Source organism: Trematomus bernacchii, unplaced genomic scaffold (assembly GCF_902827165.1).
Source record: "Trematomus bernacchii unplaced genomic scaffold, fTreBer1.1, whole genome shotgun sequence".
Classification (NCBI taxonomy): domain Eukaryota; kingdom Metazoa; phylum Chordata; class Actinopteri; order Perciformes; family Nototheniidae; genus Trematomus; species Trematomus bernacchii.
Genome location: NW_022987575.1, coordinates 1,101,738 through 1,128,893, shown reverse-complemented (window position 1 = coordinate 1,128,893; position 27,156 = coordinate 1,101,738). Strand labels below are relative to the sequence as shown.

The 27,156-nt window shown below is 38.5% G+C and overlaps 2 protein-coding genes across 4 annotated transcripts; both read right to left on the bottom strand.

Moving 5' to 3' along the window:
• Positions 1 to 4,236: 4,236 nt before the first annotated feature.
• LOC117479705 (E3 ubiquitin-protein ligase TRIM39-like) lies at positions 4,237 to 26,167 on the bottom strand. Of its 3 annotated transcripts, none has more exons than XM_034126791.1 (3): positions 26,065 to 26,167; positions 5,349 to 6,450; positions 4,237 to 5,312 (listed from the first exon to the last, which is right to left on the bottom strand). In XM_034126791.1, exons 2-3 carry the CDS (start codon positions 6,441 to 6,443, stop codon positions 4,764 to 4,766), a joined length of 1,644 nt encoding a protein of 547 aa, XP_033982682.1. In that variant the 5' UTR covers positions 6,444 to 6,450; positions 26,065 to 26,167; the 3' UTR covers positions 4,237 to 4,763. The 3 variants fall into 3 exon arrangements, with proteins under 3 accessions (XP_033982682.1, XP_033982683.1, XP_033982681.1); XM_034126792.1 differs by having other exon boundaries at positions 4,237 to 5,342; positions 5,379 to 6,450; XM_034126790.1 differs by having other exon boundaries at positions 4,237 to 6,452.
• On the bottom strand, positions 11,503 to 14,969 carry LOC117479717. Its single transcript, XM_034126807.1, has 8 exons — positions 14,746 to 14,969; positions 14,398 to 14,532; positions 13,953 to 14,021; positions 13,745 to 13,839; positions 13,342 to 13,468; positions 12,709 to 12,826; positions 12,395 to 12,471; positions 11,503 to 11,953 (listed from the first exon to the last, which is right to left on the bottom strand). The coding sequence occupies exons 1-8, from the start codon at positions 14,911 to 14,913 to the stop codon at positions 11,843 to 11,845; spliced, it is 900 nt and encodes a 299-aa protein (XP_033982698.1). The 5' UTR covers positions 14,914 to 14,969; the 3' UTR covers positions 11,503 to 11,842.
• Positions 26,168 to 27,156: the final 989 nt, after the last annotated feature.

Here is a 27,156-nt window from a genome sequence, read left to right as displayed (position 1 = left end):
ATCAGCAGGAGAGGACTCTTTAAAGTAGAGACACTACATACTGATATACACCTGAAAATCAGCAGGAGAGGACTCTTTAAAGTAGAGACACTACATACTGATATACACCTGAACATCAGCAGGAGAGGACTCTTTAAAGTAGAGTCACTACATACTGATATACACCTGAACATCAGCAGGAGAGGACTCTTTAAAGTAGAGACACTACATACTGATATACACCTGAACATCAGCAGGAGAGGACTCTTTAAAGTAGAGACACTACATACTGATATACACCTGAACATCAGCAGGAGAGGACTCTTTAAAGTAGAGACACTACATACTGATATACACCTGAACATCAGCAGGAGAGGACTCTTTAAAGTAGAGACACTACATACTGATATACACCTGAACATCAGCAGGAGAGGACTCTTTAAAGTAGAGACACTACATACTGATATACACCTGAACATCAGCAGGAGAGGACTCTTTAAAGTAGAGACACTACATACTGATATACACCTGAACATCAGCAGGAGAGGACTCTTTAAAGTAGAGACACTACATACTGATATACACCTGAACATCAGCAGGAGAGGACTCTTTAAAGTAGAGACACTACATACTGATAAACACCTGAACATCAGCAGGAGAGGACTCTTTAAAGTAGAGACACTACATACTGATATACACCTGAACATCAGCAGGAGAGGACTCTTTAAAGTAGAGACACTACATACTGATATACACCTGACCATCAGCAGGAGAGGACTCTTTAAAGTAGAGACACTACATACTGATATACACCTGAACATCAGCAGGAGAGGACTCTTTAAAGTAGAGACACTACATACTGATATACACCTGAACATCAGCAGGAGAGGACTCTTTAAAGTAGAGACACTACATACTGATATACACCTGAACATCAGCAGGAGAGGACTCTTTAAAGTAGAGACACTACATACTGATAAACACCTGAACATCAGCAGGAGAGGACTCTTTAAAGTAGAGACACTACATACTGATATACACCTGAACATCAGCAGGAGAGGACTCTTTAAAGTAGAGACACTACATACTGATATACACCTGACCATCAGCAGGAGAGGACTCTTTAAAGTAGAGACACTACATACTGATATACACCTGAAGAAGAGCAGAATAGGGCCCCTTTAACAAATGTGTTTTCAGTGTACAGGTAGTAAAGACTTAAATTAACAAACAAAAAAACGATCCAATCAGGTTTCAGTCTCTCTACCTGTTCAGGTTAGGTCAGTTTGTGTCAAAGCCAAAGTCATCTGTTAACACAGCTGTCAATCAAACACACACACAGTGAAATGACTTATCGATCAGCTGATTCATAAACACAGCAGGCAAATATTCAGCTGTTCCACATTTGCATGATGGAATGAACATTGAATATCTGTCAGCCTGCACACAATCATTAGCATATTTCACGCCTGCAATTAGCTCTGACACAATTTGCCACTGAGCTTGCAAAAAGAAATCTTTGTACAAGGTTACAGGCTGTGTATTTTAAACTGCAGTCTTAGCAGGTAACATGCAAAGCTGCTGATTCAATGAGAAAATGACAAACTTTGAGTCAAACTGAGCGGTGAAGGTCTTTTCATTTTTTAATTAGGTTTGCCAGTCAAGAGATGACAGAAAATGAAGCGAGAGAGAGAAGACATGCAATGAAAGTCTCAAAATGTTTAATCTTGACTTAGAATCAGAGGTTTGCACAACAAATGTATATAAACTGAGGCTACAAGATTATAAGACTGTTAGAGATCAAGGTTCAAACCATACTAACTCAGGTCAGATAATGCAGCGGTAAACCATTGAGAAGTGGGTCCACATTTATAGATAAAAGGAGATATAAGTTGTGTCTACCCTTTTTTAAATGTGCTTTATGGAAACATGGCTCAACTTATTATCCCTCCTCATGTGACTTCTCGTTATTTTCTTTATAACATTGCATATTTTAGTTTATTTAAAAACAGATTTAGTTTTGGTCACAGCCGAAATATTTACAGGGATTTTCAAAAACTAATCAGCTCATAAATATCAGGGTAAAACGACGGCCAAGCCACTCTTGGAAGTCATTTTTCTCCTTGTGATTAGATTGCCTTTTCCAAGGGATGCTGATACCAAACAGTTACGACAGTTCGTGTTTTGACGAGAAAGCAAACTTTGTCCTGAAGCTTGACGCTGTATTGATAAGGCAATCAGATAGGTTGCAGGACGTTGCCCTGCCCCTGCGGTCAATGTTTTCAAAGTGTTCAGCTGCAAATACTTAAAAAGCACTGTTTACATGTAGTCCATTTACCATTTTTTTACAGTTAGGTACTCAGATCTCAAACATAGAGTATTGCTATGTCTTTCTACTTTTTAATTTAAAGTAAAGGTACTCTTTCTGCACAATGGCCCATTTCAAAATAAGTTTGGATTATAATTATTGATTCATCTTTTAGAGAGGGGATGGCATTACCTAAAATGTTTATTGTCCTCTGGATTCAAACCCTCTTACCTGGCAGCTCTTACCAACAGCAGCCCAATGGTAGATTTTTTTGTTAAATATACCACCATGTATCTTGTGAATTTCACAAAAATATCAATAAAATATTGTCTTAACCTAAAATAATACATGACAAACTATTTGTTGAGGACTTTTTGTATTATCTGAAGTAAACTACAGGAACCACAAACATTGTACTAACCCTAACCCTAACTTTCCACCTCTGCAAACAACAGATTGCTTGTGGAGGTGGTTCAGGAGTTACAGGATATCCTTCATTTGTCACAGCAACTTTCATCATCTGTAATAATGACAGAATGTTAATGCTGTATTAAAGATAACTAACTATGTCCAGCCCTCATTCTCTGCTTTCTTGTTCATCTATAGAAGACTCAGCAGCTGTCTCCATCACCGCCTGCGCTTATTAAGACCTTCTGTGATTCGGCGTTATCAGCAGAGATCGACCACAGCGTCCACTGGTCGGAGGAAGATGGATGCGACATCAAAAGTTTGGACCAGTGATTCATCTAGATGAAGGACGAGGCAGAGTGTGTCTGAGGTGAGAAAACCCCAACTCTTTTTTGGTCTTTAAAGAAAGTTCACGAGTCGCCCAGAAGTTTGACCACACAAGACGGTTTTGATTATAATTTTGATAATCTGGTGTTTTTGAGTTGATGAGTAGTGCAGATATCACTGTAAAATCAATCGACAGTAAAGAGAATAGTTACTTCCGGGTGTAAAATCCTCCGTTATCCAATGGGAATGGACGCTCACATTGCCTTTAAATGCAGCCGACATGGACCGATGCGGTGCTTCCATGAGCGTCAAATACCGCCGCCGATGGGAATACATTGCAATCAGTTGAAAGCTCTTTGCGTCCGTGTATGAAGCTGAAGGAGACTCGGCGCGTCACACCTACACACCACGGGACCCTGACCAAGCGTCGCTCCTGGAAGATCAGGGAGTGAGACCGTGTTGCCTTTTGTTTCTCGTAATTTATGTATACATAAAAAACTGTTGGTTTTTTAAGATACACAGAAGGCATGTTGGACTTGGGTTAATTATCATCTGTGTTCTCAGTGTGTTCGGGCTGAAGACACCTTATCCATTTTTAAGACTAGGACTCTGCTTTTTGATAAAGCTCAAAGTTAGGGCTTCCTAGAATCAGCCCTTAGTTTTGCTGCTATAGGCTTAGACTGCCCAGAGTGTTGTGTGTCTGTCACCTGGCAGGTTGTCAGCATTAAAGGCTTCACCTGGGTCAGGAGTTGTGGCTGTACCTGTTGCTGTGGTCCTGAGTCGTGATATGAGTCAGGGCTGTGCATGTTTTTAAACACAATTTACTTGTATTAAAAGTAAAAGTACTGATAATGCAGAGTATCTACTGTCATTGTTGTACTACTTTATTTTGAATAACTAATATCTATTTTAATATGTAAACTGTACTTTGATATTGTCATCTGGGATTTTAGAGATAATTAACTACATCTGCTTTTGTGGTTTAATCTGTAAATATGTATTGTATTTGATAAATGGAACTCATATTGTTTCTAAAATCTAAATTGAAAATTAACTATAGACAATAAACAAATTTAGATCTCAAAAATCAAGTGAACAAGAAGAATACATTTGTATAATATTGAAATACTCAAGTTATTGTGTGTTATTTGTTTTTCTACTTGAACAAAAGACTTAGGTACATGTTGAACAAATATATAGAGTGAAACACAGTGGAAACTTGTTTTTTTTTATTTGTTGAGGACTTTCTTAAGCTATACAAACATTCTCCAGAGAGTTGGACACAAATAAAATCAAAATAACTCAAAAGATTGAGACACAATTTCTTCTTCTAATATGAATCAAGCAGTAATCCTTAATGTATCACCGACAACTCACCAGATACATATCCCTTTAATACAAATATTTAAAACTATAACCTTAAAAGAAACCTGTACTTTAATTATTAAAAAATAAAATAAGGGGTGCATTTCTTCTCACAGTTATCTTTGCCTGTATGAAACACTTTGTATATATACAATGATAAGGAAATAAAATGTTATGAATTTAACACCCAGATATGTCAGGTCCGTGCAAATATTTCTTAATCATAAGTACATTATCTTTGATAGAAAAAACAGAAAACAATCTTGCTTTGTTTAGAAACATCAAATATGTGTACACTGCACCCACCAAATCATATACAAACAGTATATTATATTTAGTGATAGTGAATCTTTCTGTAGAAAACCAAATGGTTGTTCTACTCGGTGTGATTGACAGGAGAGATGATCAGAGGGGCAGAGTTTTTACCACCTTTGTTGTTACTGGGACAAAAGTATGGGTAGAGTTTCTCTTTGAAGCAGCAGCCAGTGAAGGAGTAGATCAGAGCTGCAGCATCAACATCATAAAAGGAGACCAGACCCTCCTCATAATCCACAAACACCCCCACCTTCTCAGGCTGAGACTTCAGAGAGAGACGGACTGCAGGACCAGCAAAAGCTTGGTACTTATTTCCATTCCTAAACAATATCATCCAGTAACCATCCTGAGGAGTCCCTGAGATCTGTCCCTTCCTGTTGATCGACTCTCTGACCACTCCTAAATCCCACTGAGTTTTCCCTTTAACCTGAACCTCGAAATAAAATCTTCCTGAAGAGAAACTCTGCTTTGCTAAGACACAAACACAAAAATCAAATCTCTCTGGATTGTCTGGGAGATTCTTCCTCACATCACAATGTTTAACTTGTTTTCCATCATCAGACAGGATGAGGTTGGGATGTGCTGTATCAGGATCAAGAGTCACCTCCACCTCATACTGCTGGACCCTCTTCAGCTCCACCTCCACCTCATACTGCTGGACCCTCTTCAGCTCCACCTCAAGCAGCTTCTTCATCTGTTTACTGAGCGTCTCCTCCAGCTGAGCCACAGCTCTCCTCACAGTCCCCTCATATGAAGGTGGACGGACCCTGACTTCTGTCCAGTTCTTGGTGGGTGGAGCAGCGTTCAGGGACGTGAAGCTTTGGAGGAGGTGGAGCTGGTCTTCAGAGCGTGACAGCTGCTCCACATCAGAGCTTCTCTTCTTCAGCTCAGAGATTTCCTGTTCCAGCTCTTTGATGAAGCCTTCAGCCTGTTCCTCTGTCTCTCTCTGCTTCTCTTTGATGGTGTCGATGAGCTCGGCCTGGCTTCTCTCAACAGACTCCTTCAGAGCAGTGAAGACCTGAACACCATCTGCTATCTCTCTGTCTGCTCCTTCCTTACTGAGCTCCACTGAGAGATTCATCTCCTGAATCTTCAGTCGTCTCTTCTGGATCATCTGCTGAATTTCAGCCTCTGTCTTCCCCAGCTCAGCCTTCTTTCCTTCATATCCTTCTTTCAGAGGAACAACATCATGTGTCTTGTGGTCTGAAACAGTGCAGAGCATGCAGACACACACCTGGTCGGTCTTACAGAACAGCTCCAGCAGTTTATCGTGCTTCACACACATCCTGCTTTCCAGGTTCTCCTCAGGGTCGATCAGCTGATGTTTCTTCAGGCCTGGCCTTGTCAGGTGACGCTCCAGGTGAGTCTCACAGTAGGACTCCAGACACACCAGGCAGGACTTCAGGGCCTTCAGTCTGGTTCCAGTGCAGACATCACAGGGAACTTCTCCTGGTTTGACAACTTGTTGCTCTGAGCTGCTGCTGCTGGCTTTCTGTTGAGCTGACTGTCTGAACTGAGCAGCCATCTCAGAGATGAAAGTGTTGACCTGCAGCTCAGGCTTTATGTTGAAAACCTTTTTACAGTTGGGACACTGACTCGGGATATTTCTGTCCCAGTGTTCAGAGATGCAGGCTTTACAGAAGTTGTGTCCACATGGTATGGTGACTGGATCAGTGAACACATCCAGACAGATGGAGCACAGAAACTGATCTTCAGTCAGCAGACAGCTGGCAGCAGACATGTCTACTCTGTGGATACAAAATGTTGGAAAAAACATTAAATATAGTTATATAGTCAGGGGTGCACATAACTGGTACGCAGGTACGCATGCGCGGCAACAATCTGAAATGCGTACCGTCACTTGTGTCACAAAGCGCATTTGCGTACCGGCGCACTTGTGAAGCTTTTCCAGAAGGCGGTTAGATCACCGGACGACAGAGTCGGTCTCCGTGTGCACAGACAGGGCTGCTGTTAACGTCGGTCTGTACTAGGGATGCCAGCGATTATTCGATTATTCGAATATTCGTTACAGTCTCCATAATCGAAGATTATTTTTAAAATTCGATTTTATTTATATATTTTTTTATTAATATTTATGTTTTTCTTTTTTTTCCTGGTTTGGTTTCAACCAAAATATAGACTAATGCTAATAATAGTAATAGTATTAATAATTGTAAATGACCATTGATCGCACCACCAGTTTGTTTTACTGTAAACTTGGAGGAAGCCAGCAGCGCAGAGTGCAGACTGCTGCTGCAGCCTGCTACACACCGACCCCGCCCTCCCCCCCCCTCCCTCTCCGTCACACGTGCGATTGATTTATTGGCGACAGAACAGTGAGAACACAACTAAAGATGAACAGAGCGGCACGTCCACAGAAGAGTTCCTCGTGGAACTACTTCGAACTGCAAATGCAAGCTCTGCGAAAATACTTTTTTTTCCTCTCCCGCGGGGGGGGGGGGTCGAATAATCGATTAATATTCGCCAGGGCTGTCCGATTTTCGATTTTGATCATGGTCAGTTTCTGGCATCCCTAGTCTGTACAGCAGCACTGCGCTGAAACAGCTGATCACAACGTCCACACGCTCTGTGGCCACGAAGCTCTGTACTCCACTACCACCACCCCCCCCCCCGTTGACATTCGCGATACAGAGGGCTTCATGGGAACTTTGAGGGGAGCCGGAAGTTGGAGTACCAAACACTGACTCCAGGTACTCATCTGAGTACCTCACTGAGAAAGTTGTGTGCACCCCTGTATATAGTTATAGTATAATTATTTGTTTAAAAAGAATCAAACTATGAATCGTCCTGAATTCCGTACAAATAGTAACTGAGTGAAGAAGAGCCTGATGTGCAGTTCAGTGTTATTTATTGTAAATCACCAAGCCAAGAAACTAAGTGATAACCAGAGTTGGGTGTAACGCGTTACAAAGTAACAAGTTACAAAGTAACGCGTTACTGTAATAATATTACTTTTGTCGGTAACGGAGTAGTGTAACGCGTTACTTTTATAATTCAGTAATCACACTACAGTTACTAACATTGCCCCGACACGCTTTACTTTGTTACGTTTATAAAATCAGTCATAATCACACTGACAGACAAGAGGGGTTTCCGCCGCAGGTTTATATGTACGTAATCTGCGCGACTTGCGCATCCACATCTCCATGTGCAGTGCTGCATAAACATGGCTGAGTCAGCGATAACTTTCGAGGGGTGGAGGCATGCCCATTACTTTGAGTTCGTCCGAAGAATAGACAGGAATGTGACGGTGAGGTGCAAACTGTGTCCAGGCCAGAAGCTGTTATCCACTGCTGTAAACACCAAGTCAAACCTCAACAAACACCTGCAAAGAACACATGCTAAAGTGAAGCTAATAGCTAAGGACCCCCGAACCCAGAGTGAGGATGTTGTGAGTGCGCCGCCGCCGACTCCGAAGCAGCAAAAATGAGAATTTGGAGGACCGGTAACCAAAGCAGAGATGGACAGGCTTGTAGCATCCTTCATAGTAGAGGTAATGTTGCCCATTTGCACAGTGGAATCACCATCGCATCGTTCAGAGATATACTGTGCAAAATACAGATAGCAGGAGACAGAGGACAGCCATGGTCAGAGCTATCTGGATCAGTCTTATGCGACAATGGAAACTGAACTAAAGAGAACATTTGAAACTTTAGCAGTCTGCGTGATCTGCCTGTAGGGAGGGGCGGGCCGGCCCTGCGAGTAAAGTAACGAGTAAAGTAACGAGTTACTTTATGTAGAGAGTAACGAAGTAGTGTAATATATTACTTTTTTTAAAAGTAATATGTAATATGTAATATATTACTTTGTTTTAGTAACGACCCCATCTCTGGTGATAACATAGAGATCTTTTTCACAACAATAAAAGATGAAAACAATATGATATTATATTATTGAGCTTAAAGGTGGGGTAGGTAAGTTTGAGAAACCGGCTCGAGATACCCTTTTTGTTATATTCCATGGAATGCTCTTAACATCCCGATAGCAATGAATATCTTAAGTGCTTTGACAAAAAATCCATTAAAAAATGTCATCTGTGGAAGCCGTGGTACTGTAAAAAGTACGACCAATCATTTTAGCCGGCCCGGCTAAAATAACTGGATGGCCTACCTGCCTGTCAGCCTTCCATCTGTGCACAAACTTATCTTGTGCCCTCATTGGTCATGTGCGCGTTCGTGTGTGTTGGAGGAGGGGCTCTGTAAGGAAGTGGCAGATTTTCTCCAGTTGTGTATTTTCCAATTCTAGCGATCTCGAGCTGGTTTCTCAAACTGACCTACCCCACCTTTAATCAAATGTAGTTTATCATTGCTGAGTTTGGTGTGCGTCTCTTTTGTTGGAGCCAACGAGCCGTTTGTCACGATGGTAACGAGCATTTAACTGCATCGCCCTATAAAAACATGTTGGGGAACAAGTCCGACTGGTCTGCAGTGTAGCGTGTTAAAGTCTGAAAACGTTTCACTTAGCTCAGCTGGAGACTGGGGCGGATACGGAGAGTCAAGGAGTTCACCAACTTTACTTTAGATTATTTTTGCAACAGGTTTTATTCAATTTACATGATTTATTGAGGCTGCCTCTCACTGCCTGCTGCCAGTCACTTTTATTTACCGCGGTGAAGTTAGTTTTAGGTTGGATATTCGACGGACATTCGCGGACCCGCCAGCAGCGTCAGTTTCCCGGACCCGCCAGCAGCGTCAGTTTAACGGGGAGATCTTCTCTGCGAAACGAGGCTTTCACTTAGGGACCATCAACAAATGACTTTTACAATTACACAAGAAAAATGTTATTTTTAATAAATCGACAGCTTCTCGATCGTGTGAATGTGAAGCAAATTCACTCTAGAGCATACATTTATTGAACACACCTCTTTTTATTGCATTTTAATACTTTAAATATTTTATATTAATATTTTGATGGAGAAATTAGCTTATTTCTTCAATACCTTCCAGGTCATGTGACCTAATCACTCAAAATCAATGCTGGGTCAAAGAACTACACTGGCTGCATAGGACACACCTCTTTTTATTCCATTTTAATACTTTAAATATTTTATATTAATATTTTGATGGAAAAATTTGCTTATTTCTTCAATACCTTCCAGGTCATGTGACCTAATCACTCAAACTCAATGCTGGCGCAAAGAACTACACTGGCTGCGTAGGACACACCTCTTTTTATTCCATTTTTAATACTTTAAATATTTTATATTAATATTTTGATGGAAAAATTAGCTTATTTCTTCAATACCTTCCAGGTCATGTGACCTAATCACTCAAAATCAATGCTGGGTCAAAGAACTACACTGGCTGCATAGGACACACCTCTTTTTATTCCATTTTAATACTCTAAATATTTTATATTAATATTTTGATGGAAAAATTAGCTTATTTCTTCAATACCTTCGAGGTCATGTGACCTAATCACTCAAAATCAATGCTGGCTCAAAGAACTACACTGGCTGCATAGGACACACTTCTTTTTATTCCATTTTAATACTCTAAATATTTTATATTAATATTTTGATGGAAAAATGAGCTTATTTCTTCAATACCTTCCAGGTCATGTGACCTAATCACTCAAAATCAATGCTGGCTCAAAGAACTACACTGGCTGCATAGGACACACCTCTTTTTATTCCATTTTAATACTTTAAATATTTTATATTAATATTTTGTGGAAAAATGAGCTTATTTCTTCAATACCTTCCAGGTCATGTGACCTAATCACTCAAAATCAATGCTGGCTCAAAGAACTACACTGGCTGCATAGGACACACCTCTTTTTATTCCATTTTAATACTTTAAATATTTTATATTAATATTTTGATGGAAAAATGAGCTTATTTCTTCAATACCTTCCAGGTCATGTGACCTAATCACTCAAAATCAATGCTGGCTCAAAGAACTACACTGGCTGCATAGGACACACCTCTTTTTATTCCATTTTAATACTTTAAATATTTTATATTAATATTTTGATGGAAAAATGAGCTTATTTCTTCAATAGCTTCCAGGTCATGTGACCTAATCACTCAAAATCAATGCTGGGTCAAAGAACTACACTGGCTGCATAGGACACACCTCTTTTTATTCCATTTTAATACTCTAAATATTTTATATTAATATTTTGATGGAAAAATGAGCTTATTTCTTCAATACCTTCCAGGTCATGTGACCTAATCACTCAAAATCAATGCTGGGTCAAAGAACTACACTGGCTGCATAGGACACACCTCTTTTTATTCCATTTTAATACTCTAAATATTTTATATTAATATTTTGATGGAAAAATGAGCTTATTTCTTCAATACCTTCGAGGTCATGTGACCTAATCACTCAAAATCAATGCTGGCTCAAAGAACTACACTGGCTGCGTAGGACACACCTCTTTTTATTCCATTTTAATACTCTAAATATTAATATTTTGATGGAAAAATTAGCTTATTTCCTCAATACCTTCGAGGTCATGTGACCTAATCACTCAAAATCAAGGCTGGCTCAAAGAACTACACTGGCTGCATAGGACACACCTCTTTTTATTCCATTTTAATACTCTAAATATTTTATATTAATATTTTGATGGAAAAATGAGCTTATTTCTTCAATACCTTCCAGGTCATGTGACCTAATCACTCAAAATCAATGCTGGGTCAAAGAACTACACTGGCTGCTTAGGACACACCTCTTTTTATTCCATTTTAATACTTTAAATATTTTTATATTAATATTTTGATGGAAAAATTAGCTTATTTCTTCAATACCTTCCAGGTCATGTGACCTAATCACTCAAAATCAATGCTGGCTCAAAGAACTACACTGGCTGCATAGGACACACCTCTTTTTATTGTAAATTAGCTTATTATCTTAGCTTAGCTTATTTCTTCAATATCTAATGACTCAAAATCACTTTCTGAATTGAATACTAGTCTGTACACAATAGAAACAGCTCTTTATATCGGATAATATTACATCCTCTATTTAATATTAATATTTCTATGGAAAATTCAGGGTTTTTTCTATAGCTTCCCTGTCATGTGATCCAGTGATTATCAGAAAGTAATACAAACAAGGCTACACAGGACACATGTTTTACTAATCGTCATCATTGAGCACATTTCAAGTATTACTTGCACAAAGGACATTTCCAATATCCTGTCTCTGCCTTTTTAAAGTCTCTGCTGTCCATTGCCAGACACTGGGCATGGTACCATCGCTCACAGTCATCACACTGAATCTGTTGAAGTGAAAGAAATAATGTATTTATATATTTGTAGCTTAGATTACCATTCAGTTGTCTTAATACTCAAGTGTTAGTGAGGAATCAGCTGACACAATCATCTGGTCCTTAAAACCCACTGCCTGTGTTTTAACATGCTCTTGTTTTGTTTTTGTTTTTTTGTTTTATTGTTCTGACTTTTAAATTGTTTTATTTAAGTATTCCAGTAATGTGTGTTGCATGTTTTAAATGTATTGTATTTACTTGTTTAAAATTAAATGTGTTTTAGGTTGACTTTTAAAATCTGTCCAGGGACTATAGATGAAAAATAGCCTCTTGGCTAACTCTGGCACATTTACAGAGATGTTAATTAATGTGCACTGTCCCTGTTAAATAAATGAATACATTAAAAAATAAATGTAGACATCACAATTCCACATTTTCTTCACAACAGCTCACCCAGTTTGTGATGGGAGATCCAGATCCTGGAGGCCTTAAGGCAGCACACATAGCACAATAAGTGTGCTCATCAAGGACTGAAACAAGATAACAATACATGTATGTCAGCTTCTATATACATACATATACATACATATATATATATATATATATATATATATATATATATATATACATACATACAGACACACATATACATACATACACATATAGCAGGTCTCCCTTGAAAAAGAGGTCAATGATCTCAATGGGATACAACCTGAATAAATAAAGGTTTGAAATGAAATGAAATACATATATTCATATTTATTTACCTGATGCCTCAAGGATTTCGAGAGCCAGTTCTATCCTCTCCTGTTTCATGTATTTCTTCGAACACTCGAAATTCACATTCGGGATCAGAGGGAAGGACTCCATGACTGCCTTTGCCATCTAAACAAACAACACTTATGTTATGGAGGTTTTTTCTTCTTTATTGTATAGTAATACAGATACAGACAAAAACATGAGACACATTATAGAAGACATCCACCCTTGACTAGAATGCCTCCCAAAACTTTTCATTATTGATATAGACCGGTCCTATTATTGGAATTTTGAGATATTCGGAAGCGAAGTTTTGTCAATGAAACTTTCTGTGTTCAAGTGAATACTACATTAGTGTTAAATAACTGTTAATTTAAGTTCAGCAATGTTGTGTCATAATCCAATTGTTGTCAGTTGTGAAAAATACAATAAACAACAACATGATATCGGCATTATACTGTATATTGTCCATTGGCCAACCTGCCTGCTAAATATTATGGCGATCAGCATCGGCCTTTAAAAAACCCTTATCGGTCGACCACTACTTTGACAGATTTTTTAATCCGTCCTTGCATTAAACTGTCTTTCACATTAAAAACTCTGCTTGTTAACTGGATGAAAACAGAATATCTTCAGCTCACCTTCACAACAACGACACCACAGCTACATCCATCCTTTTGAAGTGGGTGGCCCATAACGCCTCCCTTCCACTTAACATCCACCCAGTCTGTTATGCTGTGGCGTGTCCTCCTCATCTTGAAGTACTCCCTGAGAAAGGATAATGTTAACACACTTTATATTTCTAATTATGTGGCACCTAAAGATAATGTAACAGACATTTATACTGTTTGTATTCACCATATGACCATTTATTTATATAAGGGTCAGCTATAGATATCACTGTCTGAACACAGACTGTATCAGACTGTTTAAAATGCTTTCAATGCTGTTTGTGAGTATGAATGTAACTAAATGTGACACATTTTTTACGTTTAAATATAGTTTTTACTTGAATTTTCAAATATCTATTGAATTTTTATTTACTGTATTCTTTTGGCAGCATGTTCGGAGTCATCAAGCTCTTTGATGCTTTGAGCTGGATCCACCAGGAATACGGTGCTGGTTTTGGCATGAATGTACTGTGAGAGAACAAAAAAAGTAAAAGCACTTTTCATCAAAAAAGATTTTTGGTTTCACTATGTAAGTCTTGTGCTTTAACAGAAATAATACAATAACAAAAATAATTACAAACCAGCAACTTCCAGTGGTTGTTGTTGACAAGTACAAAGGACAGGACAGCTTCATAGTTGTCAAAGTTTACCTATAATGGCATCAAATAAAGGATTAAAACAAACTTGAAGGCTAAGGTAAAAATAACAACAACATTAGTCTGACAATTATGTTCTTGTGCCATTCATTTGTTGTGCTTAAAACAAGTGTTGGTATGGAAATTCAATAGTAAGTAGATTTATCAGGTGATTTAACTAATGAGTATAGTTTCAGAGAGGATCAAGTAAAATAATCTCAGCTAATTTCCTATTTAAGACCTGTGGATTCTCAGCCAATGCTTCACTCCATGTACCTAATGTGTGAGTGTGAGCCCACAAATCAAATCCACACCTACTTCCCCCTACAGCATCACCATGCACAAACACAACACACCACACACATAGACATACACAGACCACACACATTACCTTTGGTAAACTGTGAGATGTTAGCTGAGTTCTGTCCCCGAACAAAATGACACCTGCTGTGTAGTGATTTAGCAAGTACATTTTGTTCACAACGCCGAATTTGTCGGCAGCAACATGAAACACGCCTTCAATTACCTTGCAAAAAAGATCATAACAATTAGCCAATTAATGCATATTCCCAGTTTTACTGAACTTTCATTTCCTGCAACTTTGAGAATCTTGTGACTGACAAAAGTATCTAGACATTTTTTTCAGATATTTTTTGGGCAGAAATCGTTAAATGCAAGATAAAGAAAATGACACAGTGTAGAGTGAAACTTCAGACACTTGAAACATGTAGTCACGTACCTCCCCTGTCAACCACTGGTGGGGTCGAAGTGAGCATAGCTCACAGTGGCGGATAAGTAAGATGCGTCCTTTCATCTGTGAGGGGAGCACTGCCACGACCACCTCAGTGTCCTTTTTTTTCCACAGCCAGGTCAACTGCAAGTCAGGATTGAGGGGAAATAAATGCATTCTGTTTAATATGGACACTTGAGGAATCTTTTAACCCTCCGGTATCACTCTGGACATTTTTGTCCCGAATGACTAATTAGGGTAGTGCATTTGAATGATACCAGAGGGTTAACAATCTTGAATTTTTGGGTGAAGGCCTTGTTTTTGTATATGCACCATCAAAGCTACATACACAGAATATAATTAAACTGTCCATGTTTATGCATTTAACCTTTTTCCCTTTTAGAGTTTTCACTAAATGACATTAAACAGGCTGCTCAGGAACAGAAACTGTAATTGCAGTTTCAAGTCTGATTTAGAAATCTAGTTTCTGTTATAAGTTTGTATGCTGTATTTACATTTACATTTTTCATCTTCATATTCTCCCCCTACAACATGCACTTAATCATCTTGGGTTATAATACTTCATGTCCTTTGTCCTTCACCTCACTCTTTACCAATTTAGTCCATGCTTTACTTTCTGACAATATTTACTTATTCCATTGTTACAATTACAATGCTGGAGAACAATTTACACACTTTGAACATAGTAAGTCTTAGAGAAACTCACATTTCCCTGTGCATCTTTTTCCTGTTGGTCCACTTTTCTTTTCTTCAGCTTTGTGGCAGGTGGGCTCTTGGGGTTGGGTAGTGTTTTTGGTGGATTGAAGTACTTGGACTTGGACTTGGTGTGACCAGCAGAACTTTCCCGCTTGTTCCACTGTTCCTCGTGGTCATCATCTGGCCTGCTAGGATGTCCAAAGTTTTTGTCCAGAATATGCATTGGCAGATTGTGTTGCTCAATGTGCTCTACATATCTTCCTTGTATTGAGGCATACATTTTGGAGATGAACTCTGCTGGTCTCAGGTACTTTTTTTTTAAAAGGATGGAGTGTTTGACCAACCCAAACCAGAGCTCAACATGGCAGTTGGTATCCCTGGTTTTATGACTTCCATCTTTTTTAGAGGTACCTTTTCTATGTCGCGACAGATCCCCAAGCAACAAACCACTCCACAATGGGAAGATCCCCATGTAGTTTTTTAACAGTGCATCAATGACACCAGGACAGAGGTAGTGGTTTTTTACACGAACAGCATCGTCAGAGAGAATGTCACACTCTGCTTGGTCCCGCCTGACTTGAAAAGCTCGTGTAAAAGGGGACTTTCCCATAATGCTATGAGCATTTTTTTCCATTTTGCTTTCCTCCTCTCCCATTACATGTCCACTTTCTTCCAGTTTCACGTCCCGAGTTTGCAAAATGCACTTGTCAAGGTACATTTTGCTCTGTTTCACCAAATGAGTGTACTCCTCTGCATCAAAAAGCACACACATATGATAAAAAACATCAATGGCTTCCTGCATACTTGTGCAGTTCAGGATGTACGCAAAACAGAATGTTGCATATTCCTGTGTGCCTCTGTCTACAGTTTTTTTTCCAAATGCTTGTGACACAGCCTTCATGATATGAGCAGAGCACAGATGCAGCACAGTGAAGTTAGGAATCAGTTCAGTTTGTCCAGACACTATCTCAAATGCTCTGTCAAGGTACACTGACATATTTTCCCTGTTAAAAGACAGAAGCACACTGTTTATCAGAGCCCAACTATAATCTGTCTCAACCTGTGCTATCTTTCTTTTTGTTGTGTAAGACAACTTTCTTTTAAATTCCATGAGCCAATGGGAAATAGATGGAATGGAATGGCTGTTGGTGATCAGTTCTGTGACAGGCAAGGGAGGCTTATCCTTACCCATTCCGGGCAAAACCAAAGCATAGTACAAGACCCGCTTATTTTGATCAGGACTTTTCTGTATCACGCTGCCTGTGGCATCAAGGTAGAGAGTCGTAGGTGTTGGCTTTTTTAAGTGCTCAGTCAACATTTTTATTCCAGCATCTGTGTATAAATGTACAGCAAACGGATCTATTTGTAGGTGCTGAAGATAGCCTTTTGATGATGCATGACTGCTGCTCTCTTTGATTATTTTTTGAGTCAACATGAGTTCAAGCATCATGTCATCGTGGAGCCTTGCACTTTTCTTCACTTCAGAGGATATTGTCTTTAACACATCTTTGGTGAGGCTTCTGCTTATGTTACCAGCCATTATTTCCTCTACTGGTGTCTGTCTTAACATATTGTAATAATAATTGCTGACACCACTGGTTAAGGCTTTGGAAATGGTTCCTCTTCTTGTGTATTTTGCTGGTCTAAATCGCCTTTGATTTTTATGGTGTATAACTTCACCAATACGCATGACTTTTAAAAATATTTTTGTATCCGTTGATTTTGGCCTGTTCTTTTTTGAGAAACTGTAGACAGCGTTGCATCCATTAAATGTGCATTTTGCAGAGGCACAGAAAAATGGCGAATTCTTTTTACGGCTATCCTTTGTCTTAACATGCTGGTATTTGAAAGCAAGTGTGCAGCATGGATTCTTTTTCAAAAATTCCTGATAAAATGTATCAGTCCAGGGGGGACGGAGTTTTTGTTTGCCATGTTTAGGTTTAATTTTGTTCCATTGTTTTCTTGTCATGGCAATGTTGAACTTTTTTGGCCCTGCTTTGCACTTTCTGTTAATTTGTGTTGTCATTTCGGTGGCTGTCTCTGTACTTTGCTGGTCTGACTCTTCTGTGTCTATCTCAGACTGTGGCTGTGCGTTACTCATTTCCCTGTCATCCTGACTTGTGTCCTCGTCTTCCTCACCTGTAGGTGCGCTGGAAGACTGTTTCTTGATACTGTGCTGTCCATCTCTCCCTCTTTCACTGACATATTTTCCTAAATACAAACATTACAAAAGTAAAAAATCTCATTTAATTACTGTATCTCTTATCTTAAGACTACAATGCAACTTTAAGCAATCTGCCATCCTTGGGTCAATTAGGCTACAGTCAATTATGTTAACATCCTACTGTGATGGCTGTAGTATTTAATTAAATAAGTACATTAACCCTTATGCCTCCCTAAGGAAATGTATTGTCCATATCACTGTTTAATTTTGCGAGCATTCTGATTGTGTTAAGAATATGTCACGACATTTGGTAAAGATGTGAGTTTTTTGGAAAACAATTCTTAATAAGTGTATGTGTAATCAAAATAGTGACTTTCAGATCCCTAGCGACAAAAATACAAATGAATGAACATTTGATAATTATGATCAGCACTGAATTGGGTTAAAAGATGTAAGTAATTGAAAGTGGAAAAAAAATATTAACATAGCCTATAATATCTTTATTACAGTATTTTTAGATGCGGACATTTTTGTCGTTAGTGTTTTCAGAGTAACGTTTTTAAAAGGGATTCACAAGGGTTAAGCTTCAACTTAAAAGCCTCTGGGGCAGAGTCCTGCATGGGTCCAGTTTTCAAATCCGCACCCACCCGAACCCTCGCAGCTCAGTACCGCGAACCGACCCGTTACACGCAATTATCTTCAAGTCAAGTGTCGGAAGCATCCTGAGGCCACAGTGGCTTCAGAACATGTATATAGTCTATCTTAAAAAACATCTTGAATTTATTTGTAGAAAGTTAGTTTGTTATTTAACAGGGATGGAGACTTTTTTTAGTTTCATACATTTTCAAAAATACATTGTTAGAATTTCTAAAAAGTAGTCTTACTCAAACCACTCAAATAATGTAAATAAAGCAAAAGGCTCCTGAAATCCTTTCACATGTACTCACCAGTGTAACGCTGCCTTGCTCTGGTCCTAGTATATTTAAACTGCATGGGATGACGGCTACTAATGAGCACTGCACATGATATATATATTTGGAATTCTTTATTGATTGAAGTGGGGGCTGCATTTTGAATTCTTAAACAAGTTATGCTTATCAGACTGTGGCATGACCTTTGCAACACAAATATAATAAAGTGAGCATGTTTAGCAAGTTTTGATATTGTTGCATGCTGTTTATACTTTTTTTGACATAGAAAAACTATGATTACTAATGTACATATAGCTTTACACTGGTATGATCTGGAACTGTGACAGGCTCTGAAAGACTTCAATCCACTTCCGTAGTTGCACTTATGAAGGGAAACAATGGCCTTAATGAGTCTAACTGGTCACAAAAACCAAACATTTTTAGATTTTTAGATCAGGACCTGGTCTAATGTGGTCGAGATGTAAAAAAAGCACTGAAATCTCTCTTTTTTGTATTTTCACAAATAGAATTAAGGTTTCACAAATCTGAAACTGTGTTATAAAAAATGTTTAGACCCTCTGGGATAATCCAGTCCAAATAAATCGTCTATGCAGCGATTTAAGAGGTTGAAACACGGAGGATTGTTCGCTCAGCGCTGTAAATTAAATTTCCCTTAACTTTCCCCTTAACTGCCGAATCGGAAGCTCTGAATCGGAAGCCAACTTCAGCGTCGTCTATTGCACGCGATGTTGCTGTAAGTTATTAATAATAATGATTTGAATCACAACGTTATGAACAGTGGCGGCCGGTCCATAGGGGCGCTAGGGGCGCCGCCCCACCTCTTGCCATATTGAAAAAAAAAAAAAAAAAAAAAAAAAAAAATTAAAATTAAAAAAAATAAAATATGTTTAAAAAAATATATATATTTTTATTTTTATTTTTAATGAACAAGGTAAATATTATATAATTGGTATCAGTAAAATGTATAATCTACAATAAAATCTCGTTTAAAATTGTGTTACGATGTCTAAAGTTACTGATAAGTCACATGTTTCCTGCCTGGCCTTGCCCATGCACCTTCTCTCGTCTGGGCGCTAAGAGAGGAGCCTTCAACCAGTGCAGCAGCAGCCACTAGCAGCTGACTGTTGCTATCTGTAACGTGTAAACTATGCCGCGAAAATATAATTTCAGCCAATCAGCGTCGTCAAAGATGACGGTCACCGGGCGCCAATGTCAGCGCCCAGTGCAGTCTGTGAGTAGTTTGGACAGTGACTCGTATCCGGTTGACGCAGTAGTTGATGAGGATGGCTTCGTGTGCAGGTGGAGTCTCCGGACCTCGGTCCCCGCCTAATTCTGTTCAAGAGCTAATCTCCAATCCTTTCGAAAGGAGAAGTTTGGCAGATAAATTGTTGCTTAAAGACCTTGGACCGGACCAACCCGATTTGAATATATCGCAGCAATCTCGTGAAAAAGACAACATTTATACACGAGGCTTCACAAGTAGCTGGTACACAAAAAAGGCTTGGCTAGCTGGATGCAAACAGGTAAATGCTGTCTTTTGTTTCCCATGCTTGGATATCACTTTATATGTAGAGAGGAGGTTTCCCATGGTTGTTAGAAGTTTATTAATAAGTGGGCATTTATCACAGAAGTGATTGTTCTGTCTACACGTTTGTTGCATTGTCTGTGATGTATTTTCCAACGGTTATAGCTCCTGTTCTGTCCCAGCAACACTACACGGTTTGCAGCTCCACCACATTTTTGGTTTATCTTCGGTGTCGCTTAAAATCTGCTTCCCATCGGACTAAAACCTCCACGTAATCTGAAGACAGATACTTGAAGTTATTTAAACCTTTTGCAAACTTTATGTTCTTTCTTGCTCTAGCCTTGCCAGTTACATTGTACATAACACATATATTATCATTATGCTAACTGGTTGTTCGTGTTAGACGATGTAGCTTTTTCATTTCTGAGTTATTGCTATATGTAAATAAGCCTGTTTGTAAATAATCCTCAGAGAAACAAAGAAAAAACACAATTTATGACATTTTGTGCTGTGGTTATTTTTTTTAAATTGCATTTATTCACAGTTCAGTTTGAAATGCTGTAGTGACTTGTATTGAACCACTTAAATATTTATAATTAATGCTACTGAAAAGATGCTATTAATTTTATATCTCACATGCAGTTCACTGTAAAGCTACTTGGTGAAGGTGTTGGTTCATAAAACATGAACAGTTTTAAGAAAGAAAAAAACAGACCAGTTCTGAGAACACAAATTCCTGGTAAAGTAGTAGATGTTCAGGTTGATAAATAATATTTTCCACACTGAAGATTATGGAGGTATTGATCAGTCTTCTCATATTTTTAAGCCTCGATTTCTCCTTTCCCCCCCCCTCTAACATCACCAGAAGTCATCATTTAAGGGGTCATTTCTCGAAAAAAAATTCAGGGGGGAAACCCCCCGGACCCCCCGGGTAGGTCACTTACGGTACGTCAAGAGCCCCACCAAAAAAAAAGACCACCGGCCGCCACTGGTTATGAATGAATCTTCATTTTCATTTCGGATTTCTCCAGAGAAAAACCACAACATATTTTTGTTCCCACCCGCTGCTCGCCTGCATTACATTTTTTTCTTTCTTCTGTCCCCGCACCCGTGGTTAGATACAGGCCTACATGTATGTTTTGCCCGTTACACAACTATTTTGCGGGTTATCCGCCGGGTATCCGAGGCAGGACTCTGCTCTGGGGCTCATCAAAGTTATTTTTTAACAGTACCTGCTTGAAGCACCTCAGTCCGGACTCCGCGTCGGTCTTCACCCCAGATGACCCTCAACCACTTAAGATGCTCTTTCTTATTACTTTTAAACACTGTAAGTGTAACTGAGGACCACTGCTCAGGTGTAACATTAACTTCACTAAAACCATGAGAAATGAAAGACCTGGTGATGAAATCTCTACCTCCTGCTTGTTGCCAGAGGTCTAAAGCTTTCTTTTTCTTGCCTTTTTTGAAGCGCACCATTTTTAGATCAAACAATGTGATCTGGTTTCTAAAATGGCATATATGTCTTCTTCTTCTACTCTCTATTTTTGGCGGATTGCAAACAACTTTAAAGGTGCATACCACCACCTGTACATGAGTGTGAATTATCATATCATTCCATCTCTTAACTCATGGACGTATCTATGATCTAATCAAAAAATATATATAAATAAATAAATAAATCAACAAAAAACATAAAATAAAAAACCTATGATCTTTCCTGACCTAATGTTAAATTATTTTTCCTACCCCAGTTTCACTCAGGAAGGTAAACAATGCCTTTCTGGTAGCTCTTACTCCCTCTCCTTCTGTTCCCAAAATACCAACCACACTCCATTCTCTGCCTCTAAAACGTTATCCTTTAGTTTTTCTCTTTCAGCTTTAAAGATGTCACAATGTAACAAGATGTGTTCTACATCTTCTTTAACTCCCACACTTGTCACTGTCACTTTTCCCCATGATACAGTATACAGCGTACCATTCAAAGCCGTGTGATTTAGTCTGAGTCTAGCTATCATGATTTCCTCCCTTCTGTTTATTTCTTTATAAACATTAATTGTAATTGTCTTTTGCACTTTGTGATACTCTTTGCCTTTCTGGTCTTCCTCCCACCTTTTCTGCCAGATCTCCATCCCTTTCTTCTTAATTACTGCTTTTCCTTCTCCTTTACCAAGTTGAACTGGTAATGTTATTTCCTTTTGTAGTGCACTTTTTGCTCATTTATCAGCACACTCGTTCCCTTTCACCCCCTCATGTGCAGGCACCCAGCAGAACTGCAGATCTATACCATGCTTTTTAATATGGACAATGAATCTGTGCTTTTTAATATGGACAATGAATCTGTGCATATCACCACCCTATCTGGTCTGACCTCTTCAACCCACTGTAATCCTATTATTACAGCAAGCATTTCTGCTGTATACACTGATAATTGATCAGACGCTCTTTTTGAGATAGATATTTTAAAGTCTGGGATGTATATACCAACTCCAACACACTCTTCTTTGTTCTTAGAACCATCTGTGTACATTTGTAGGTAATTGTAGTACTTTTAGTTCAGATACATACTTGTTTTAATTCCCACTTCATTTATTTGCCACTATTTTTTCCTTTCTACAATATTGAGTGTGACATTCGGTCACATGACAGAGAAGCTATTGAAAAAATAAACAGAATTTTCCATACAAAAATGTATTAATATTAACCCTTGTATAGTGTTTCATTATTTATGTAAAGAAAAATGATATGATACATTATTTGTTCAAACTCACACTCAATGGCGTTGGCTAATTTTCTGTGAAGAACATATATCAGAACACATTTTCAATGACCACCCACTGTACACCCCCCCCTACACATTTATATTAGATACAGGATGTTCGGGGCTAACACAAGTGTGGAAAGTGTGTGTGTGTGTGTGTGTGTGTGTGTGTGTGTGTGTGTGTGTGTGTGGGTGTGTGGGTGTGTGTGTGTGTGTGTCTTATCACAACTGATCAAGATGGCCAAATGATTCTCTGCTCAGAGGGCCTTGCAAATGATTTTGGAAGAGAGAGAACCATTTGATGATGATGTAGAGGAAGAGGAAGGTGTTTCAGAATGTGAGGATCACATTTCTGAGAATTCTGAGTCTGACAGTGACTTTGAAGAACAGGATTAGATTGAGCATCAGCTAGTTACAAAAAAAAGACGAGCCACAGGACCAGCCGGTCTATTGGAATGATATATTAGAGAAATAGATAAATAATTACTAAGTAGCAGATGAATGTTATGGATGTTGTTTCAACAGTTCAGGTGTTTAACAGATGTTGTTTCAGCAGTTCAGTTGTTTAGCAGTCTTATTGCCTGTGGTATGAAACTGTCCCTGAGTCTGGTGGTTTTAGTCCGGATGCTGCGGTCACGCCTGCCAGACGGCAGCAGACAGAACAGTTTGTGGCTGGGGTGATGGGGGTCGTTGATAATCCTGAGGGCTTTCTTCCTGAGCCGCTGGGAGTAAAGGTCCTCCATGGATGGCAGCTCCGTCCTGGTGATGTTCTGTGCAGTTTTCACCCCCCTCTGTAAGGCCTTACGATTGAGGGCAGTGCAGCTGCCGTACCAGGCCGTGAAGCAGCCAGTCAGGATGCTCTCTATGGTGCACCTGTAGAAGGTCAGGATTCTCTCTATGGTGCACCTGTAGAAGTTGCAGAGTATCCTGGAGTCCATGTTGAACCTCCTCAGCCTGCGGAGGAAGAAGAGCCGCTGTCGAGCTTTTTTGGTGATGGTGGTGGTGTGAAGAGTCCATGTCAGGTCCTCAGTGATGTGGACCCCAAGGAACCTGAAGCTGCTGACTCTCTCCACCGTAGTCCCATTGATGGCGATGGGGGCGTGACCCTCTCTCTGCTGCTTCATGTAGTCCACAATCAGCTCTTTGGTTTTGCTGAAGTTGAGATGGAGGTTGTTATCCTGGCAGCCAGTGTAGTTCTTTGAGCCAGCATTGAGTTTGAGTGATTAGGTCACATGACCTGGAAGGTATTGAAGAAATAAGCTCATTTTTCCATCAAAATATTAATATAAAATATTTAAAGTATTAAAATGGAATAAAAAGAGGTGTGTCCTATGCAGCCAGTGTAGTTCTTTGAGCCAGCGTTGAGTTTGAGTGATTAGGTCACATGACCTGGAAGGTATTGAAGAAATAAGCTAATTTTTCCATCAAAATATTAATATAAAATATTTAAAGTATTAAAATGGAATAAAAAGAGGTGTGTCCTATGCAGCCAGTGTAGTTCTTTGAGCCAGCATTGATTTTGAGTGATTAGGTCACATGACCTGGAAGGTATTGAAGAAATAAGCTCATTTTTCCATCAAAATATTAATATAAAATATTTAAAGTATTAAAATGGAATAAAAAGAGGTGTGTCCTATGCAGCCAGTGTAGTTCTTTGAGCCAGCGTTGAGTTTGAGTGATTAGGTCACATGACCTGGAAGGTATTGAAGAAATAAGCTAATTTTTCCATCAAAATATTAATATAAAATATTTAAAGTATTAAAATGGAATAAAAAGAGGTGTGTCCTAAGCAGCCAGTGTAGTTCTTTGAGCCAGCATTGAGTTTGAGTGATTAGGTCACATGACCTGGAAGGTATTGAAGAAATAAGCTCATTTTTCCATCAAAATATTAATATAAAATATTTAAAGTATTAAAATGGAATAAAAAGAGGTGTGTCCTATGCAGCCAGTGTAGTTCTTTGAGCCAGCGTTGAGTTTGAGTGATTAGGTCACATGACCTGGAAGGTATTGAAGAAATAAGCTAATTTTTCCATCAAAATATTAATATAAAATATTTAAAGTATTAAAATGGAATAAAAAGAGGTGTGTCCTAAGCAGCCAGTGTAGTTCTTTGAGCCAGCATTGAGTTTGAGTGATTAGGTCACATGACCTGGAAGGTATTGAAGAAATAAGCTAATTTTTCCATCAAAATATTAATATAAAATATTTAAAGTATTAAAATGGAATAAAAAGAGGTGTGTCCTACGCAGCCAGTGTAGTTCTTTGAGCCAGCATTGATTTTGAGTGATTAGGTCACATGACCTGGAAGGTATTGAAGAAATAAGCTCATTTTCCCATCAAAATATTAATATACAATATTTAGAGTATTAAAATGGAATAAAAAGAGGTGTGTCCTATGCAGCCAGTGTAGTTCTTTGAGCCAGCATTGATTTTGAGTGATTAGGTCACATGACCTGGAAGGTATTGAAGAAATAAGCTCATTTTCCCATCAAAATATTAATATAAAATATTTAGAGTATTAAAATGGAATAAAAAGAGGTGTGTCCTACGCAGCCAGTGTAGTTCTTTGAGCCAGCATTGAGTTTGAGTGATTAGGTCACATGACCTGGAAGGTATTGAAGAAATAAGCTAATTTTTTCATCAAAATATTAATATAAAATATTTAGAGTATTAAAATGGAATAAAAAGAGGTGTGTCCTATGCAGCCAGTGTAGTTCTTTGAGCCAGCGTTGAGTTTGAGTGATTAGGTCACATGACCTGGAAGGTATTGAAGAAATAAGCTAATTTTTCCATCAAAATATTAATATAAAATATTTAAAGTATTAAAATGCAATAAAAAGAGGTGTGGTCAATAAATGTATGCTCTAGAGTGAATTTGCTTCACATTCACACGATCGAGAAGCTGTCGATTTATTAAAAACAACATTTTTCTTGTGTAATTGAAAAGTCATTTGTTGATGGTCCCTAAGTGAAAGCCTCGTTTCGCACAGAAGATCTCCCCGTCGTAATACAGCCAGCAGCAGGGGAAACTGACGCTCCTGGCTGGTCCGCGAATGTCCGTCGAATATCCAACCTAAAACTAACTTCACCGCGGTCTTTTATTTTGGTTTTAAAGTGTCTGAGGGAGGCATATATTCGGTATATTTAAAAACAGACGTACCAGCCTCAGATTCTGATTAAACTAAACCTTGTTCAAATATTTAGTTGGTGATTGTGTCTGTAGTTTACTCACCAGTGTTTGGCAGAGATTCTGCTGCGTTGTTGAGAAAAAGCTGCTGGATTCAGTCGAGTGTTTCTTTAGAGAGAAGCAGAGAGACGTGCCGCTGTTCTGTCGCTCAGACAAACTTTCACTTTCAATTCTGGGAAGTTGAAGCTCTCCTATTTCAGTGAAGCTCCACCTCTCAGTGGCCCGTCACCAAGAGGGAGTGGAGGAGGAACTACAAGAGCAACAAGGCCTTTCTTTCTCCAATGGTTGAGACACCACCAACACTTCAACTCCCATAATCCTTTCTGCTGCAAACACTACAAATACCATCAATCTCAGAGAGTTTAAATGAGTTGTTGTGTGTTTTGGAGCTGAAATACTACAGGTGACAGAAAAAGAGAAAAGCAAACATTATTAACTTAATTTTGATTTTTATTTCAGATCTTTTAGGGGCAACAATTTCCTATTCTTCCTTCACTTCAACTTCAATTATGTTTCCTATTAAACTAAACTGCAATTCCTTGTCAAGGTAAACTATTTTCTGATTTTATATTTAATTTAATATTCCATTCCCTACACACTTAATGTAAATAATATCCTGCTTTATATAATGTCTAAAGCCCTTCAATAGTGTTTTATTGTCAGAGTTTATAGATAGTATGTTTTCTACGTCTAAATGCTGTTTTAATTAAATGTTTAGATGTTTAAATTGTTTATTTCTGCTCTTTAATTTCTACTTATGTGCAATGCCTTGTTTTGTTTTATGCTTCTGCAATGCAAACATTTCCCAAATTGGGATCAATAAAGTACCTCTAGTATCTTATCTTTTCTAATTGTTTAGAAAAATCTGGTTTGGCTTTTAATAATCACATTATATAATAAGTTATGGCTGTATGGAAAAGACAACACAGCTTTTGGTTTCCATGGACTGATTATAAACATTTGTGATGTCAAAAACAAACAATATGTTTCCCTCAAATCATAATTAACAATGCAGTTTAGGTCATACATTAGTGACATACATAAAAACAACAACATGCTTTTTTACCCCAGAAAACTGAAAACATGTAACAATAATAATTCTTTTTTTTTTCATCTTCAAAGGCAAATAATAAAAAT

What these genes read in the sequence shown, in the direction of transcription:
- LOC117479705 (XM_034126790.1), bottom strand. Translation starts at nt 6,443, where the DNA reads ATGTCTGCTGCCAGCTGTCTGCTGACTGAAGATCAGTTTCTGTGCTCC.
- LOC117479717 (XM_034126807.1), bottom strand. Translation starts at nt 14,913, where the DNA reads ATGCATTTATTTCCCCTCAATCCTGACTTGCAGTTGACCTGGCTGTGG. An exon ending in CATGCTGCCAAAAGAATACA is followed by an intron (nt 13,469 to 13,744) that starts GTAAATAAAAAT and finishes ATCCTTTCTCAG; the next exon opens with GGAGTACTTCAAGATGAGGA. An exon ending in GATCTCCCATCACAAACTGG is followed by an intron (nt 11,954 to 12,394) that starts GTGAGCTGTTGT and finishes TCACTTCAACAG; the next exon opens with ATTCAGTGTGATGACTGTGA.